Below are 20,279 nucleotides of genomic sequence, written 5' to 3'. Positions count from 1 at the left end.
TTGAAAATTTGTTTTATCAGGAAAAGGACACTATTATTTAAAAATAAATAAATCACATAAACACTCTATAAAGCTTCTCTCTTTAGCTGAAATATTTGTCTTTGGACAAACATGGCAAGTCAATAGCGGTCTCTCTACCCTACACATGCATATATCTATAGATGTTACAAAGAAAATATTTTGTGCTGGCTTTCCACATTACCAGCACAGGTGTAGAAAATTCTCCATTATTTTCTTATATGTGTGTGTTAAGTGCTGTCAAGTCGCCGCCGACTCATGGCGACCCCATGAATGAAAGTCCTCCAAAATGTCCTATCTTTGACAGCCTTGCTCAGATCTTGCAAATTGAAGGCTGTGGCTTCCTTTATTGAGTCAATCCATCTCTTGTTGGGTCTTCCTCTTTTCCTGCTGCCCTCAACTTTTCCTGCATGACTGTCTTTTCCAGTGACTCTTGTCGTCTCATAATGTGACCATTTTCTTATATGCACCTTTCTATACCAGCAGCAACTCATTTGAAAGTCTGTCCTACCAGCTTTGAATGGTACTTTAAGTGCCTGCATATGCAAACAAGAATAACAGCAAGACTAGGGTAGAGATGACAGTGAATGACTTAATTTATCAGTAAAGCACTTGCTTCAGTACAACCTCCTTGTCCCCTGGGAGCTTTTCTATTAAACATTGATGTAATTGAACATGTAGATGTCCAAATTAGCGCATCCCTTTTCTCCTATATTCCTGCTGTCTGTTCTTTTCTAGATATACTTGCTTGGGGCCCACTGGTCACTTTCTGCCCCTTCCCACCCATTCTTGCACTTTTAAGATCCAATGAAGCTATATCCGATCTCCTTCCTTCAGCTGCATCTACTGCCTGTCTGGTAGCTTTGAACATGAAGTTCATAAAGCAGAAGTCGCCAATGTGGTACCCGCTGACACTTTACCTGGCACCTACCAAGTGATTTCAGAAAGTGGGTGGAGCCAGGTGGGACTTTTGCCCAGCAGAAGTTCTGATTGGCCCATGGAAATCTGAATAGCTAGGAAGATTAAAATAATATTGCCTTGGCTGCAGCTGCCCCCACAGTGTTATTTTTCTTCTCTCTCACACTCCTCTTTTCAGTGATTTTTTTTAGATTACCCCTCTCCTCCCCTGCACTTGGAGTTTCTATCTCTCTCTGTCTACCTCCCATGGCAACCATTTTGCAGCTTCACCCACCACCATGTGTCAGATTTCCAAAGGTGTGACGCGGAAGCCAAGCGGATTAGCAGTCTTGTCCAGGATACCCATCAGAAAGTCCACGGCCACATAGAAAAAGTGTAGTTTATTTTACAGTGCAGAAATATATACAGATACTCTTTTCACACTCTCCGCTCATAACATCCCGCATAGAACTGCGGTTTCACTTCATTATATACGACTGGTGGACGCAGCCACCAATCACAGTAGATACCCAATTATCCTGGTATTGCTACTGCATTGCATCAGCCACCTGGCTCTAACTGGATTAGGCCAGTTTTCTCTAGCTCCCCAGGTACTTTCCAGGCTGATTACATCATCCTTAGATCTCACTGATCTATCCTGCACCTGTCAAACTATCTGACAGACTTGTAATCTTGACAAGGTGCCCACAGGCTTTAAAGAGGCTGGGAACCTTGGGCTGCATATCAGAGTTGGGCATACCTAGCTCTGCATATGTATTTATGTTTTATATTTGTATCCTACCATACACAATATAAAAAGTCAAGTCAAATAATTTAAAATAAAAATGTAAACCTTTGAAAAAAATCAGAAATAGCAACAGACAAAATACTCCCAACTCCTTGGGGGTAAGATAAGCAACTGTGTTTTTTTTTTCATTTCAAGCCCCTTCCTGTCCTCAGTTTAAACTGGAAGGATTTATTTATTTAGTTTATATCCCATCTTTCACACCAATGGGATCCCAAAGCAGCTTACATCATTCTCCTCTGTCCTTCATGCTATCCTCACAACAACCCTGTAAGGTAGGTTAGGGTGGTGGCCCAAGGTCACCCACAAAATTAGAGAACATTGTACTAAATACAGACATTGTACTAAATAGTAATCGAACTGTGCAATTTTGCACAGCTAAAATTTCCGAGTTAATTTATTGTTGCCTAAACAACCACTTTGACCAGATGTATGAAACGTTACATTCAGTAGGCGCAGAGAGTTATGCCTAATGGTACAAACAAGAGAGCGGTTCCTCAGTGGAACAGGCTTCCTCGGGAGGTGGTAAGCTCTCCTTCCCTGAAGGTTTTCAAGAAGTTAGATGGTCATCTATCAGCAATGCTGGTTCTATGACCATAAGAAGATGATGAGAGGGAGGGCACCTTGGCCATCTGGGCATGGAGTAGGGGTCACTGGGGGTGTGGGGCGAGAGGTAGTTTGGAATGTCCTGCATTGCGCAGGGGGTTGGACTGGATGACCCTGGTGGTCCCTTCCAACTCTATGATTCTAACAGGAGAGGGGAGAGAACGATTTCTAAAGAGAAGCTAGAAGGCCCAGTTTCCCTGGAAAAGGCACATAACGTTAGTTGCAGAGTGCAGGTGAAAACAAGACATACTCAAAACAGTAAACGGCCCACGGTTGACATGTCAAAGTAGGACGAACGTGAAGAGCGTAGTCACAGAAACGGCGTGCTGCGCAGCCCTTCCTTTCTCACAGGCGGGGCCCGCGCTACTCACTCGTTCGGCGCGCCATCCCTCGGCCTGGCCGATGCGCTCGGTAATCGAACGCGAAGCGCCAAGCGGGAGGGAGAGGACGCCTGCCGTTCGAGAGCTCGGCGCTCGTCGGCCCGGCCTGCAAACGCCGCTCGATGCGCTCCGTGCTCGGGGAGCCGCCTGTCTAGTCCGGAAGGGATCGTGGTGCTGCTGCCGCCCCCTCAGGCCGCTGACCCTCCCCCGATGGTGTGAAGGAGCCCCCCCCCCCGGCCACGGCCTGCTCCGCAGTCTGGCGCCATGAACCTGCTGCCGGCCAACCCGCACGGGAATGGGCTCCTCTTCGCCGGCTTCAACCAGGACCACGGTGAGAGGGGTGGGGAGGGGGGCCCCGGGGGCGGAGGAGCCGTTCGGACTTGGCCGCGGCCTCTTCCCTGTCTCCCTTTCCGAAAGCTGCGTCAGACTCCACAACCCTAATTGTTCCCCCTCCCCCGGTCTTAGGGGGGGTTCTGGAAGGACTTGGCTTTGCCCTCCCCCGGCCACATCAACAGTTTTCGTCTCTCTCCCCCCCACACACACACACCCGCCGGTCTCGGGAGGGGAGGGCGTGGGACCTGAATTTGCCATCAACGTAGACCCCCTTCTCAGCAGAAAGAGGGGAAGGTTGGGGGGCACGTACTGTGCGTTGTGAGAGGGAGTCCCCAGCCCAGCTCTGCAGGTGGAAAGGCTGGTCTCCAGCTCAGCCTTTCCTCCTGTTTCCCTGCCTTGACCCCTTAGCGTGTGGTGATATGGAGACTGCATGAAAGGGTGCAGCTATTACTTGCTACTCTCTTTTCTGGCTGCTGCTGGTGATGGTTTGGTCCTCTTTCTAGTTCATCCATTGCTGTCTCGGTACCTTCCCGCCCTTGGTGTACTTGCTGTTTCTGGGCAAAGCCTCACTCTTTCCCAAGCATGCTGCTTCTTTCCTTGGCTCCTGAAATGTTCCCATGCTCTTATCACTTTGCCTGCTTTGTCTTTAGTAAGCTGTGTATATTGAGATCCCTGGTGTTGGGTGTGTTTGCCATACTAGTTACTCGCCCTCATTTCTTTTATAACTGAGCCTGTGTCTCGCATTCTTTTTAAAAAGCAGGAATCGGAACTGGACCTAGGGCACTGGGAAGGCTCAGCTTCCAAAACGTAGCCTCAAAGTGATTCGTGCTTTGTCCTTACACTTGCTAGCGTAAAACTCCTTAAGGGTTGCATTTTCTTGATGCAGCTCTTTGGAATCATTCTCTGCGTATTCTTCTACTGGGTCCAGTAGAGGCAGCTTTCAGATTCTCTTGCTTTCTTAAATATATTATTTATGTTATTTACTTAGATGATTTCAATGCCACTCAAGGTGGCTTGCAAAATAAAACAGAAAAAGACCATAAGCACCATAAACGTTTTAACAATTAATAAATGAACAATGAAAACCCCAACAAGAGCATAAAATCAACCTAACACGTAGTGCTGTAAAACAAGTCTCATAAAATGCTTCTCAGACAGAAGCAGACTATAAAAGTAAGTTAAAAATTAAAGCTAGTAGGGTAGGCACCAGATGAGCCTCAAGGGGAAGGGCATTCCACAGGTGATATGACACTACTGGAAAAGCCCTGCCTGTATATGATCCACAGGTTTACTGTATTTGCACAGGGGGCAGGCAACAGGTAGTTGGACATTCTACAGCATTGTGGCTGTAATAGGACTGAATTTGAATGCCTCCATTGATCCCAAATTCGTAAAAATGACAAGTGGTTTGCCATTTTTATCTGTTAAAGAAGGTAGTTCAAGACCACGCTGCCTGTGTGCACTGGTTATGTAGATTTGCTTGCAGATTGATGAGTGTCTTTGCAGAGAGAAACCTGGGTTTGCTATGTTGGTTGTTGCAAGTTGTTGAGCGCGTACTATTTTGGCTTCCTGATGAGTTACTTGTGGTGGTGTACTTTTATAATGTGTAAAGTGGCTCAAACCTCTTGAGTTAGCAAGAACAGTTTTCTTAAATACAGTTCTTTGTTTGCTACTAACAAAATGGGTTAGGAGTCACTCAAATATTGTGAAGTAGGATGTGTCATTTTTTCCACAGTAGCCTCTTCTTCAGCATAAATTGTCCTGCACTAATCTTTCACTGGAAGTAGTCTAAGCATATGCCACTAGCGCTAAGCTGCCTTCTTAATTTCTAGCCTTCACTTTTGAAAAGAGTCAGCCTAATTTAACTGTAATTTAAAAAAAAACTCTTGCTGTGATCATTGCAGGAACATAAATCTACCTAAGAGCACTCTTGCAGCTAATATTGGATCAAGACCAGGATGTTGGGCAAGAAAGAATACTATATAAGATAGAAGAAAGGACTGGCATTAATCTAATTCTAGTTAGGGAACTACTGGTAGGAAAGGATGAGTTTTAGCAGCCTGATGCTGTACAAAGTTGCGTGTGCCTGGTGGTGGAAAGTGCCATCAGTTCGCAGCCAACTTACAGCAACCCCATAGGTTTTTCAAGGCAAGAGATGTTCAGAAGTGGTTTGCCATTGCCTGCCTCTGTGTCAGGACCCTGGACTTCCTTGGAGGTCTCCCATCCAAATACCAATCTGGGCCGAGCCTGCTTAGCTTCTGAGATCTGACAGGTTAGCCAAGGCTGGTAGATATCAATGAGCTTAGAAGTTCTGAATGCCACATGGGATCAGGCAACAAGGCTGCAATCCTCTACATACTGGGAACAAGGCTCATTTAATTCAGTGGGACTAATTCTGTATAATCCGTTTTAGCATCTAGCTGTAAGGAAGCAATTTTAAGGGGCAGTTTTGTTGAGAGCAATAAGGAAATAATATTCAGAAGAGCTTTGACTTTACAAGGAAAAGACTGTTGAAAAATGGTTTGTGTTTCTCAGTGGGTTGGGGAATAGAATGTATCCAGTGGCACTGGTAATTGGCAAGATCAGGCACAGACAAGGGTAAATCATAATATTTTGAATGTGTAAACAAGCAAAACCTTCATCCCATTTGCAAGGAGGGTAAGCTTGGCTTGTATTTTATTAATTATACCAGGGGCTGAGAAGCTGCAGGCCGCATGTAGCTTTCTCAGACTGTCTTTTGGGGTGTTTAGCTTTTTGTTGGAATCTTGGGAATGTTTGCTTTCATTTAAAAGAAAAAGAGATCTAGCCCTTTTAGATTTAGGAGTATATTTGAATGTGTGGCCTTTAGTGCCATCCAAAGTGTACACCTCAGGATTATGCATAGTCATGATGAGCAAAAGGAATGGCCTGGCTGACAGGAAAAGTCTTTATTGTACTGACTCAAGGCTGTAGATACATAAAAATACATCAGTAGAAGTATAATATGTAGTCCATGGCTGTTACCACATTAGGTATTCCCAGCGATGTATCAAGAGTTTGGAAATGTTATAAAAAACATCGCTTTAAAAAGGTTTTTGGATACTACGGCTAAAAAATGGTTGAAAGATGTCTTCACAGCTAAAGGGGCCAAACAAAGTGCGAACAGTATTTGTATAACATTTCCAAACTCTTAATACATCGCTGGGAATACCTAGTACGGTAACAGCCAATGTATGCCAGGATGGAAAGGAAAGAGAAGTTGGTTAATTTCAAAAGGTAGCATTGACTAATAGAATAGGGAGCGTTAAAAAAAACAACTTTGAATTTAAGCATGTTGTGTGCAAGATATGATTTGAAGTCCTTAGGGTAGTGCCCTGAACTGGGAGGAAGAATGGGGTATAAATGTGATTTAAAAAAAAAAAACCTTCATTTCCATTCCAGTCCACTAAGTAAACGCAACATCATCTCTTCTAGAGGCCTACGCAGACCTGCATTGATACAGAGTAGATGTACCTGACTGGTTTTTGTTTAATTTATTTAGGGTGCTTTGCATGTGGGATGGAAAATGGATTTAGAGTGTTTAATGCGGATCCACTCAAGGAGAAGGAGAAACAAGGTGAGGTGATCCCTCTATAGCCATGATTGCTCTATTGTGATTCATCTTATATAATCCATATGTAGTGCAATCCTATGCAGAGTTATTTGAAGGTAAGTCTATCCTGCTGAGTTAACTGGAACTTACTCTCAGTGTGCACAGATTGGAAGCTTTAAAGCAATAACTCTTACTTGTCCTGAAGTCAAGTACTGGGGCAGGAGGTTTGGGGGGTGAAGTTGCTGACTATTTCCATTCATTGCCTCTTTTCTGGCCCATATTACTGTGACCATAACATGTATCTTGAGGAAGCTTTCTGAGCAAACTTGTGTGATTATTAGAAAACGAACCTTTATCTTGAAACAAGGCAGGGGAAGCACAAAGTAAACTGGGCTTGACCTCAGTTGCATTTGTAACATGAATCCAGCCTGAGGTTAACTATGATAAAACTTTGCACTGAATGTTTAACTAAAAATTTCCTTTCTTTCCTCCTAGAATTTCTAGAAGGAGGTGTTGGCCATGTTGAAATGTTGTTTCGGTGCAACTATTTAGCGTTGGTCGGTGGAGGAAAAAGGCCAAAATATCCACCTAATAAAGGTATAGTACTGAGTAGTAAGGGATATATGAGCGCATTTTGCCAAGTGCTGTCTGGGTTGCTCTTAATGTGAACAAAAATGAACTTGGCTGCTGCTTTAGTCATAGAGATAACATATAGCCTAGATGCACTGGCTGCATTTCCCTAGTAACGCCATAGAAATTTGGATTCCTTTTTCCTAAGGCTGTCTGATGTATATCAGGTCACAGGATTGCATTATATATCTAATAGCTGTGGGTGGCCCCAACTTAAGGATCAAAACATCTGCAGTGGAGACACCCAGGTTAGAGGTAGACGTTTCTGCAAACCTAAGGTAGTCCAAGCATGCATGATTCTTTTTTAATTTTTAAAAGTTTTATTTCTATCAACAATCATATTATTACAATATGTATGGAGCTTACTTTTTTAAATTACATTTTAGTAGTTCACTTCTTTAAGTTACATGACTCTGCCTTCTCAATATCTTCATATCTAATAATATATTTATTATAAAACATTAATTACCTATATTTTTCTTCTGTTTTGGTTGAATTTTATTCTTGATTTTCAACTGTATAATTTAAAAAGACACTCCATTTTTCATGAAATTCTAAAATTGGTCTATAATGTATAAAGGATGTTAGTTTTGCCATAGCCACATGGTCAGTTAACTTATTCATCCATTCATTCAGATCTGCATATTTCTCTACCTTCCATTTTGCTGCATATTCAAGTGTAAGTGTACTTAATTCTAAAGGAGGACAATGAGGAATCCTCCTTGATCAGTCCATAGCTAGATCTGTATCTGCCTTTTTCTGTATCCAGATATCTTTCCAGATGGTCAAAGAATGAACAAATGTTAAAATAAGCAGAGTGATATTGTGCCTCCTCCAGAAGCAGTACAATGCTAGTGGCAATTGCTGCTTCTGGGATAGGGAATGGGCATATCTGTGCCTTACAAAAAGGCATTTAGATATGGCTGATGAATTCAGATTTGGGTAGGGAAAGATCAAAAGAAGCTTAATGCTAACTGTAGAAGAATCAACATTTGAAGATCCAAGTCTGGCTCCTGTATGCTTCTTCCCTTGTATTTTTCTAACCAAGCCAGTGCAAACTGGACACTATAGGATGTAGTTGCTCCTCATGGAGCTAGTCTTCCATGCACCAGAAGTGCTTTAAGTAATGACAGTTACTGTAAGGCTAATACAGTCATTTCCACTACTGCAGTGATGATCTGGGATGATCTGAAAAAGAAGACTGTTATTGAAATAGAGTTTTCCACAGAAGTCAAAGCAGTTAAGCTTAGAAGAGACAGGTGAGTTGGTGCAGTTTATTCTTCACCTAGTCTATTTTATTTATGCGGGGTTGTTTCATGGACTCAACTTTTTTTGTGGAAGCGGTCCTGAAAAGGAACAGAGTCATTCTCTTATTCCCCCTCATACTTCCCTCTCATCTGAAATCAGTCTTGCACATCTCTTCCAGTAGGGAGTCTTAGAAGATCCCATGGTGGGAATAACAAATCTTGGAAAAAGTCTGGGAAGCTCAGGGGAAATAAGAAGCGCAAGTCAACTAGACTTCAGGAATTCTAGGATCCTTTTTGTGACTAGAGAATAGTGGACTGAGACCCTATCTGGTGAAAGGCTGGTGTTTTCTTCCACTCCTGGTTTTTCTGCTGTACCATGCTCCAGAGAAATTGGCGAGTGCAGTTGGGAAAATCCATAGTGCTGTTCTGTTGTCAGATTAAAATTAATTAGTTCTGAGGGCAGTCTTGCGGCAGTAGTGTGAGCCAATGTGTACCTAATACTGGACCAAATTTAGCTGAGTATAATGATCATCAGTAACATGAACGTATGGGGCTGTTGGCTTTTTCTCTTTCAGAATTGTGGTAGTTTTGGACTCAATGATTAAAGTTTTCACATTCACGCACAATCCTCACCAGTTGCATGTCTTTGAAACCTGCTACAACCCAAAAGGTAAATTGTGTCCATTACAAAAAAGTAACTGGAGTTGATGCTTCCCACTTCTATGATTTTTGCTTGCTATTTTGGGAGAATCTGTTCTGAAATCCCCTGTAACTCTAGCAGCCGACTGCTGGGTTGCTGAGAACATATCTTCTCTGCTCAGGTGCAATAGCAAAGTTGAAGAGGCCATTTGCCTTCTGTTTTCCAGGAACTGCCTCATGGGATCTGAAAAAAATCTACTGTGGGATAATGGCCGTGCTGTTTATGAATTCTGCCACTTATGGATGAATCTGCCTAGTTTATGTTCTGTTTCATTTACATAAACTTAGGGGATCCTATCCTGATATCAGCTTCCAATGATGGAAGGCTGTTGACAGATTGGTGGAGAATGCAGGCATTCAATCTATCAGTCTGTTAACCTGGAAGATAACAGGATAACAAAGGCACTGCTGTTGTCAGAGAAAGGGTAGTTTCTACTATTTCCCCCTTTTACTGCAGACTACCATTTTCCCCTCTATGCTGTCCCTGAATGTTCAGTGACCACCAGGAACAGAATTCCAGCTGGAGGTGGTAATGTTCAGTTAGCTAGAGAGGAAGGGGGAAGCAGAAAAGTTCCACCTGTAGATCTTGTAGGATACAAGTCAGCTTCTGCTAGTCTTCAGCCTGAATTCTTCTTTGCCTCAGGGGTGGGTATCCCAGGAGCTTTTGTTATGCCTTCTTATTACCAGGGGTGGGGTGGAGATGTGGTTGTAAAAAGATCTGATTTCCATTACTTTCAACTGTATTTTAGGTCTCTGTGTACTGTGTCCAAACAGTAATAATTCCCTGCTTGCATTCCCTGGAACGCATACTGGACATGTACAAATTGTGGACTTGGCAAACACAGAAAAACCTCCTGTAGATATACCTGCTCATGAAGGAGTCTTGAGCTGCATAGCTCTCAACCTGCAGGGAACAAGGATTGCTACAGCATCAGAAAAAGTAAGCAAATTACCCTGTTGAACAGTTGGGAAGAAAGATGCAGTCATGTTTAATGATGTAATATATTCACGATGAATTCTTTGTCTGTTGGATCTGTTCACTGTTGTCCTTACTGGGGAGGCTTGATTATCTTGCAGATTCTTGACAGTCTTGGCTTTCATTTTTTTAAACCAGATTTCTACTTGTGATAGTTGTGGAGAAGTATCTGTAAATATGCTGCGCTTGTATCTCCATTGCCCCTTCTTCATTGCTTTAAAGAGACAGTGTGATATAATGGCTCGAATGCTTGATTGCTATTAGCTTCAGATTCCCATCCAGCTGTGAAACTCCATGGGTAGCCTTGAGCAGTTCACTTTCTTTCAGCCTCACCTCACAGATTTGTTGAGAGGCTAAAATTGGAGAAAAGGGCCTGTATACACTCTCCTGCTCACTCCTTACATAGTGAGCAGGAGAACACTGAGAGGCTCCCAGCTGGCTGTTAAAACTTCTACTATTTGCCAGAATACTCCAAAATGTGAGGGTACATTAAATGGAGTATACTGAACTGGTTTACATAAACTTTTAAAACATTTTTTAAAATGAGAATTTCCGTGGCAGTAAGCATTAAAAATGCTTTGGATCGGTTTTGAGCAAGAGTGCAGCTTTCTCACCTCTTGCTACAGCCCCAAATTCCCACTATTCCTGGGAGTCCCCTGTTCCACAGGAGCAGCATTTGGGGGGCATACAGGAGCTGCAGCAAGAGGGGAGAGGCAAGAAAGTCACATTCCATCTGTGGAAATCCTTGTGCCTACAAGAAATGCTTATCTGTATCCAAGCCTATATTTGAATCTTATGCTTTCCTTCAGCTTGTGCAAAACAGAGCATACTGCATGAGCTGAGGATGCCTAGTGCCAAAGGGACATGCTTTGTAACAGAAGTCCATTTTATGCGTGCAGAACAAAAGTATAGAATCTCAAGCAAAACAGGAAATTACATGTGGAAGGAACAACATGTACAGCTATGATAGTATGAGATGGCTGTTTTGGATTATTTTACCAAGTAGCTGTGCCTTCACGCTTGGATTATTATTGGGAGATCTAATTCTGATTTTCAAAAGCTCTTTTCATATATCTTAAAATATTGCATTGCTTTCCCAGGGAACCCTTATAAGAATATTCGATACATCATCAGGGCATTTAATCCAAGAGCTGCGCAGAGGGTCTCAGGCTGCCAATATCTACTGGTAAGCATTATTGTTTTGCCAATCCATGACACTATATTTTGACTTGGCTTATCAAGGGAGGGGATGACCAGTGCACAAAAAGGGGGGAGGGTTACCTACATGCTGTTCATACTTTTGCTGCTGTTACCAGGCTTTCTGGAGGTAAGTGATGTGGATTCTCACATGTGAATACATTTTTGCTCATCTGCTGCATTATATGAGAAATGGGTCACATTTCTAGCTGATCCAATACTGTGGGCAGCACATCAGCTAAGCTTAAATGCTAGGAGGCTTGTCCTTTCCGGGATTCCAGTAAATACGTAGCATTTTCAGAAACATGCAGTGAGTTTGAAGTCTGGGAAGATACAATTGGCAGTAGTGCAGAGCTGAAAGATGACATTTTAAAAGTCTTGGAAATAAAAGTATATGGGCTGTAAAATAAAATACCTGTTGAACAGATACACATTCCAGATTTGTGAGCCAAGACTGAAAACCAGGTACTTTTCTTCTCAGTTTGTTTAGGATCTTTGATTCCTAAATCTTTTCAGTTGTTCTTACAATGAAAACATTTCTTTTATTTAAATGTTGTAATGTTTATATTTTACTCCGTCAAGCTGGGAAGACATTTTAATATGAAAATATTTGTACCTACACATGCTCTCTTTTCCCATATACATTAAGGAGCAGTTAACATTTCTGACTCTAGAAGCTAAAATGACTAAACTGAGGCTGTCGTACTTTGGACACATTATGAGAAGACAAGAGTCTCTGGAAAAGACAATCATGGTAGGAAAAGTTGAGGGCAGCAGGAAAAGAGGAAGACCCAACAAGAGATGGATTGATTCTATAAAGGAAGCCACAGCCCTCAGTTTGCAAGACCTGAGCAAGGCAGTTAAGAATAGGATGCTTTGGAGGACATTGATTCACAGGGTCGTCATGAGTCGGAAGCGACTTGATGGCACTTAACACACATTACTTTTAAAGATGTGAATAGCTTTTCCCTGTCCGTATTTTTTTTGGGGGGGGGAAGGTGTCTCTTTTCTCTTTCTACTGCTTAGTTACTTTTAGCTGCTACTGCTGTACTCGGTCAATTTCTGTGGATTGAGGGTAACCTGCTTGGTTTCAGTGGAGATCTGTTAATGTAGCTTTCGCTCTCTTGCTGTGGGGGGTCCCTTTGTACCAGAAAACTTCCTAGGAAGCTCCAGTTACGTGGATTCCAACCTCCTTGGATGGGGATTAGCTTCTGTGGGAGTTTATTACATGTAGATGAAAAAGAAAATACAATGCCAGGAAATGGCAGATGTGTTAACTGCTTCCTTTTCTTGATAAGTATGATGAAATGTTCCATATACACATGGGAAGTTCTCCTTATTGGCACTTGCTCCATGACAGTGGTAGTATAAACAAATTTATTTCTAACTTCTCCATCAGTATTAACTTCAACCAAGATGCTTCTCTCATCTGTGTGTCAAGTGACCATGCCACAGTGCACATCTTTGCTGCGGAGGATCCAAAAAGGAACAAGCAGTCAAGGTAAGATGCTAGATGGGACAAAGGGGAACAAACACTGGATGAACAAAAAAGAGCGGTTTTTAAATTCAGTAGGATTTTTTTGATAAAGCTGCAGCTATTAAGTGCACTTAATGCAAACGTGATCTCTTAAAAACTCAGTGTATGACCCTCTTACAAACTTCAGCAAGGCTGCTTTTCTTTGTAAAGAAACAACTTTGTGGAAACCAGTTTAAACCAGTGTCACATAGCACAGTTGTTAGACAGGAAATGTCTTCTAAAGTTGATTCCAGCCTGCACCTGTCCCAAGAAACCTACCTTGACAACAGCGTGTGAAAAAAGAACCGTATCTGGAATGAACACTGGGTGATCTAAAAATTGACCAATGTACTGCATATTTTCTAAATTAGTAAGGATACTAAGTTAATTTTAAGACTGACAGTGTACCCTCTAAAGTAGTATAAAAAGCTCTATTGTTTTAAATCAATATCGTTCTTGTGGCTGTAGCAACTAATTAGTAAGCACTGTTATTTATGAATTACCTAAATGGGGAAAAAGTACTTTAAATCCCTTTATTGACTTTTGTCATAGTGATTTAATTGATAGAAATCAATCCACCCAGGATTAGCATTGATAACCATTTGCCAAGAAAGATTAAACTAATGCATAGAGATTTGCAGGGCAACTCTATGCAGAGTTATTCCAGTTTATGCCACTGAAATCAATGTATATTCTATTGACTTGTAACCTGGGAACGGAAGGATAAAGGGTTGGATCCAGCCAATTTTTTCACTCAATCTTAGCCAGTTCCCCTCCTTATTTACAGCCCCTGTCCTGCATGGCTTTTGTCTATGTAGGCCCCATGATAGCCTTTGTGTGTGGACAAAGGAGGATCCCCTCTTCTTCACCGGTAGGAAAAACTGGTTGAATCCAACTCATTCTCTTAAATATGTAGTAGAAAAGGGCAAGAGTCCAGTAGCACCTTGAAGACTAACAACAATATTTTTTGGTAGGGTATGAGCTTTCTGAAGAAGTGAGCTGTGGCTCACGAAAGCTCATAGCCTACCAGAAAATATTTTTGTTAGTCTTTAAGGTGCTACTGGACTCTTGCACTTTTCTACTATTGCAGACAGACTAACACTGCTACCCACTGTGAATTATCTTAAATATGTATAATCCATATTTTAAAAGTCAGGTTATGAACTCATATGATTGGCTGTGCAGGTCAATTCAAAACCAAAGTTAATATTCTTGCTTATGTGTCTTCTCTCTCATGGTGGAAGGGATATTGTAATCACCAGTGTGATATAGAACTATCCAATGCCCTTCATACCAGGATTCACAAGTGAGGCTGCCTTCATCATTCTAGTGATGACTTTTGAAAAAAGATGGGACGGAGGTTCCTATCAATTCTTTGGACCCTTCTGGCTTTTGATATTATATGCTTTTTTCCCATTTTTGAGTCTGAGGCACTGCACTGCAGTTGTTTCGTTACTATCTTGCTGGGGCAGCAAAGATGGCAGTGTTATTTTGGATGGGACTTGTCTCATGGAGGCCTTCCATGTTTTATTACCTACATGAAGCTTCTGGGAGATGCTTAGAGTGAGTTCCACATTGATGACACCAGCTGTTTTTTTTTTCATTTGAATCAAATGAGATGGATTCATCTTCAAATGACTGCCTAAGGTCAGCAAAGGACTGGATAAGAGTAAATAAACTGAAATTTAATTGAGACAAGGCAGAGTTGCTCATAGTGGATAAACCTAGGATTAGTGAAATAGTAAAAATACTTATCATAAAAATGATGAGTGTAGTGAAGTGAGTGATCTTGGAATCGGGCTTCTTGTAGCCAAAACCACATTAGTTGATTCACCAACTATGCACCTTCCTGGAACAGAAGGATTTGACTGCATGTGCTTGCACTTTCGATCTCCCAGTTGGATGACTCATGTGCTCTGAGGCTGCCCTTGAAAGCTTTTAAGAAGCTGCAGTTGATCTAGAATTCATCAACCAGTTGCACTAGTTACCAGTATACTTTCAGGCTGAACTCAAAATGCTGGTTCTTGCCTTTGATTATGGTGGCCTGGCATAGTTGAGGGAAGGATGTTCTCCCATATGTACAATCGCTGTTATTAAGATCCGCCACTGATAATAATCTGGTGGTTCCACCTAATACAACTTTATGCCACTGTCAGTTAGGCTCTTCTAGTGACAGTGTCCAGCCTATGGAATCTTCTTCCTGCTGTGGTATGCCTTCGTGCCTTTAAGAGTCTTGAAGATTCCTTTTGTTCAGTATCTAGGCCTCTTGAAATTAGGGTGATGGCTGTAGTTTAGTTTTCTTTCCATTTAGGTACGTTTTTATTATGGTGCATTGTTTTATAAGTGAGTAAAAATAAACTTGCCAGTGCTGTACCTTCCCAGTTGTACTGAGTGTTAAACAGAACTGAAGACAGCTGACCCCATACTTTATTGAACACGACAGAAGAGATTTAATTTGCATTTGAAATGTTTAAGCATCATTGTTCGGCAATTTGTTTCTTTGCTGTGGCTACATCTTCGCAGCTCTTAAGTGAAGTGTTTCTAAAAATAATTTCTATCCCCAAGACTATAAATCTAGCTTCTGCCATGCAATTGGCTTTATAAGTGACAATAAAATAACTAAGAGCTTCCTTAGCTGCTGCTAGAAGTCAGTGTGCTTCAATGGTTAGTTTTTGCTTCTCTTTTCTCTTTCAGTTTAGCATCTGCCAGTTTCCTGCCCAAATACTTCAGTTCCAAGTGGAGTTTCTCCAAATTTCAGGTTCCCTCTGGTTCCCCTTGCATCTGTGCCTTCGGAACAGAACCAAATTCTGTCCTAGGTAAGTTTCTAGATTTTTATGTGTATGCATGCGCACATAGAGCATCCATCCTATCCTAAAACATAGCCTGAGGTTAAGCAGTTATGCCCACAGAAGTAAACATTTTAAGGCTCCATCCTAAACCCATTCATTTGATCTAGTTCAATTTGACATTGGGAATTTAATTCGTCATTGGGTTTAATTCTAGGTTAATACACATGATTTCACCCTTAGAGTGGCAGCGATCTTGAGGGTAATGTGTTCGAAATGCAAGGCGTGTCCAGTGCTCAAGCCTGTCTTGAGATCCTATCGTCATCAGCACCTAAATGGTCTGTTTGGAGCTTTGGGGTGGGGTGAAAGTAATTGAGCTGCGCTTAATCAAAATGTACAAAGGATTTTACTTGTTCCTTTTCTTTATCAATGTGTTGTACATCATTGTCTCCTACAAAACAATACTTTGGGCCTTGTACTTGCAAGGAATGTAGCTTCTCTTGCTGCTTTAATTGCCCAGTAGAAGCTGCTGCAGGAGACCAAATGTAAACAATACGAGACTCTAGTTGCCAGCCTGAAAAGAATCCTTCTTTCTTCTAGCAATCTGTGCAGATGGCAGCTACTACAAATTTTTATTCAACCAAAAAGGAGAATGCTCCAGGGATGTCTACGCTCAATTCCTAGAAATGACTGATGACAAACTTTGACTGCACAGATGGAAATAACTGGGAGAAGGGGGAAGAGAGGTGAATGTATTCTTCTCCCTCTCTGAAGAGACAGCCTCTCTAACTACGTCAGCAGTGCTGCTCAAGATGGGACAGACAACCTGAAGAAGTCCAGGCCAACACAACCAGAGCCCGCTGCCAGGCAGAGGACTATTGCAGCATATACTGTCAACAACTGGTTTTAAATGTTAAGTTTTGGCTGCTGCTGTTCTTCAGTTTTCTTAAGTTTCAGTCACTTCTCTGTAACTAACTTGTGAAGCTTATTGTATGTCATGCCATCAGCCTGCAGGGAGGTTTTAATCATTTCTTACTCCTCAGAAAGATACAACAAAAAATCAGTTTCTGTGTTATGGTTGAAGGGCGACAGGGAGGACATGCCAGACAACTTGGAATACTTACACCAGCAGTTTCTGCTTTTACAAATGTCTATTTCCTCTTCATCTAATGTATGTAAAGGGATCATAGCAAGTTTGCTCTGAGTTACCCCCTTGCTCAGGAATAGAATGTGCAAGCCCTTATTTCCACACTGTTGTGAATTTGTATTAATGTTAATACGTCTTGTCAGAGGTGCCAAAATATACATCCTACAAATGGCATTAAGCACTGTTGGCCTAAAATCATTCTGCAGGGTAGAAAGTAAGCTATGTAGGACAATGGTGGGAGCTGTGACTCTGATAGGAAACTATGTTTAGATAATATAACCATTCCAGACATTTATGTTTTTGTTCCTTGATGTGTTTGCACTTATGCTGTACAGTGGCAGGCCGACAGAAAAGTAGTCTGTAATGGCTAACAGTAAATATGCTGTCCTTTTCTGCTGTCGCCTGTAAGGTATCACTATCATCATGCAAACTTTGTGTGTTCCAAACAAATTTGGTGGCCATTTGAACTGTAAGTGATAAATCAGGTGTACAACTGTAGTTCAGGTGTTTCGGAAACTGAGGTATACATGCACTCAAATTGAAACCACCCACCACCTTTTTCAACCGGGAAACTTCTTTAATTTGCTTAAATTTCACACGTGCTTCAAAATTAACTGAAGCCTTAAGTCACGGCGTCGTAGGGTATTTGAATGTCATTTAACTCAAACCTATATTCACATTTGCCATTTTGCATGTTGCTTTTAAATGTGTATTTAATCATGGAAGTTGTTTTGCACACCTTTTGTAATCTTTTAATTAAAATTGACTAATTTGCTGTATTCATTTGATGGTAATAAGATGGGTTCTGTATGCGGTCATAGCTTCCCTAATCCGTTCTGGGTGGTGATGGATGATTTCATTTTTAAATGGCTTCTACTTTTTAGTGGAAAATTCAAAACAATGTATTTCAAGGTGCCCCCACTGTACTAGTATGGACTACATTGGGCTGTAGTTAATACCTATGTGGCTGCTTATTTCAGTGTCTCTCATTCCAGCGCTTCCCTCTGACATCTGTTCTACTTCTAAAATGAATACCATTATTTAAAACTTTTATATGCTTCCTCTTCAGGGACTTGCTTGAGGCAGCTCACAAAATAATTTTAAAACAGGTTCTAATGCTGACTTCACTGTGCCTTTTCCAAGCTATTGGGAAAGTAGGCTGTTATCCTTCTGTGTTATGATGTAAGATATGCTCAGACCTTATAGGGTTTTAAACAGTCCTATTTGCAAAAATTGCTTTTCATGAATACTCAAAGGAACTAAAGAGCAGTTGGGTCCCTACCTTGGCCCAAAGAGTTCTCTAAAATTCTGTTCTAGGGAGACCCTCATTAAAAGCAGGAGGAGGAATTGGCAAAAGGTTACTGCTGGACCCAACCCATTAAGTAACCAAACAAGGCCCAGACAATTTAGCTTAGCACAGCTGTCTGTTAGAAATGACAGTCTCACTTAAACAAGTACACGTTAATACCAACAGCTATTAAATGTAGTTATTACATTTCTAGATATAATCGTAGCCCAAATTTGTGGGGGGAAGGGGGGTTCAGCCACTGCAGTAGTATTAGTAGCAGAATAAACCTGTACTACAACATACTCCTAAACATGTTACTCTACCTAACAGCAAATGCATTCATATAGCACTCACTAAGCACAGCAGTGTGTTATGATATAAAAATATGTCCCCGTTTCTTCATGTAAGGGCTGGCTGATATATTTGCAACACAAAGGATGCAAATGCATATAAGATGCAGTACAGGCTGCGAATCATTACTGCTGCATGCAAGCCTTGTTTATAAAAAGCAATTGAACGGTGGTTAGATGTTTCTATTGCGCAGTTGTATCCTCTGTATTGCCTCTAGAACCTGTACGGAGTGAACTTGTCTCCTATGCCCTTGACTAAAGTGAGAATTTTACTTAGTAGCTGACACAGAGCATATTAGGAAAACTTCAAAACCATTTCTATATCATGGCAGTATTTGATCACAATATTTTTTGTACAAGCATCCAACTGCCTGGGCATGTCAAATTCTTAGTGAACCAACAATTATTTAAATTAAGGTGACAGTATTTCTGTCAATATGGGCTGTTCAAACTGTGTAGCTAAGCTGCACATTTGTTTTCAGTCTTCTACTTGAGATCTTGTTATGCATATAAGATTAAACCAGTGTACACTTGTGCATAAGTAAACCCCATGATTATGATCAAGCTGCAAGACAGCCGGTTGAAAAAGATCACTGACAGCTACAAACAGAGCCATAACTGTATACCTTTTCGACTTGAGATAAATGTAAAGGAAGTATTACAATAGTATGCAAAAGCATTTTAATGAAGTTGTCATATTTTTATCCTAGCCTTCATCCAGTGAGCTTAAGAGAGCCAGCGTGTTGTAGTGGTTAAGAGCGGAGGACTCTGATCTGGAGAACCAGGTTTGATTCCCCACTCCTCCACTCTGCCTCATCTACCTCACATGGTGCCTAATTTTTTTGGGGGGAAGGTGATGGTAAGCTGACTCATTTCAGTAAAGTGGGGTATAAAAACCAATTCTTCTTAATTTGGCATACCTGATTATTCCCACCATCCTTCGAACAAAGTCACCTAATGAATTTCGTGACAGAGTAAAGAGTTGAACCCGTTCTCCCCAATTCTAGTATGACATTTTAATACCTCGACCACGCTGTCCCAGAATTGAACACTGACAAAAGGTTCAATTCTATCAGACTTACTGAATCAAAGTAAACACATGACCTGGGACGCAGAGTGGGGTGAGGAAGCTGTCCCTGTCTTCTAACACTGGCAACTGTAGGAGACTTAATCTTCAAGTGGACTTCCTTTAAATTTCTCTCGTAGAAAAGGGACAGAACAATGAAGGCAGAAAGCTGCCTCCTTTTCCTGCCACGTGACTACCTACAAAGTATACAATGTTTCCCTTCCCAGGGGCACTTACAATATATAACTGACATTTTCAATTTTAATGTTTAAATTCTATGGAAGAGCATAACTTCGTTCAATTTAGGAAAATAATCCTATCCACAGTACCTGACAAGAATTGTGTACATAGACCCAACAGTTTCATACAGCAAAACCAAATTCCTGTAATGTCCAACGCCAAAATATTGACTCAGTTGTGAGTTTACAGCATTTCAGCTTCTGCAATGACACATTAAATCCTTTTTCTATGTCCTCTCTTCCTAGCTTACAAACTACTCTGAACATAAGATATACAAGAACTTCAACAAGCATGAATAATTTTGATTGACTGGAAGAATTTCACCAATTTTTTTTTTATTCAAAAGCTTGCATCAGTGTGCCTAGTATTCATGAATCAGTAGGTTTGTATCCAAGTTTCCCCCCAATTATTCAACATAGTTGCTTCTAAATGAGGTGACCACAGTGCAAAAAAATAGAATGCTGCAGTTATAGAAATTAGATTTTTACCCCTTATTGTGGCTGTTATAAATTCGGCTAGTGTACAGC

At 41.3% G+C, this 20,279-nt stretch overlaps 1 protein-coding gene across 1 annotated transcript; it reads left to right on the top strand.

Moving 5' to 3' along the window:
• Positions 1-2,883: 2,883 nt before the first annotated feature.
• WDR45B (WD repeat domain 45B) lies at positions 2,884-16,440 on the top strand. The gene is made up of 10 exons (XM_056866936.1): positions 2,884-3,037; positions 6,560-6,634; positions 7,106-7,207; positions 8,412-8,499; positions 9,063-9,157; positions 9,936-10,126; positions 11,263-11,348; positions 12,759-12,860; positions 15,570-15,691; positions 16,262-16,440. The coding sequence occupies exons 1-10, from the start codon at positions 2,971-2,973 to the stop codon at positions 16,366-16,368; spliced, it is 1,035 nt and encodes a 344-aa protein (XP_056722914.1). The 5' UTR covers positions 2,884-2,970; the 3' UTR covers positions 16,369-16,440.
• Positions 16,441-20,279: the final 3,839 nt, after the last annotated feature.

This window comes from Euleptes europaea, chromosome 1 (genome assembly GCF_029931775.1).
Source record: "Euleptes europaea isolate rEulEur1 chromosome 1, rEulEur1.hap1, whole genome shotgun sequence".
In the NCBI taxonomy this organism is placed as follows: Eukaryota; Metazoa; Chordata; class Lepidosauria; order Squamata; family Sphaerodactylidae; genus Euleptes; species Euleptes europaea.
The sequence above is the reverse complement of the archived record's forward strand: the minus strand, read 5'-3'. Positions and strand labels throughout refer to the sequence as shown.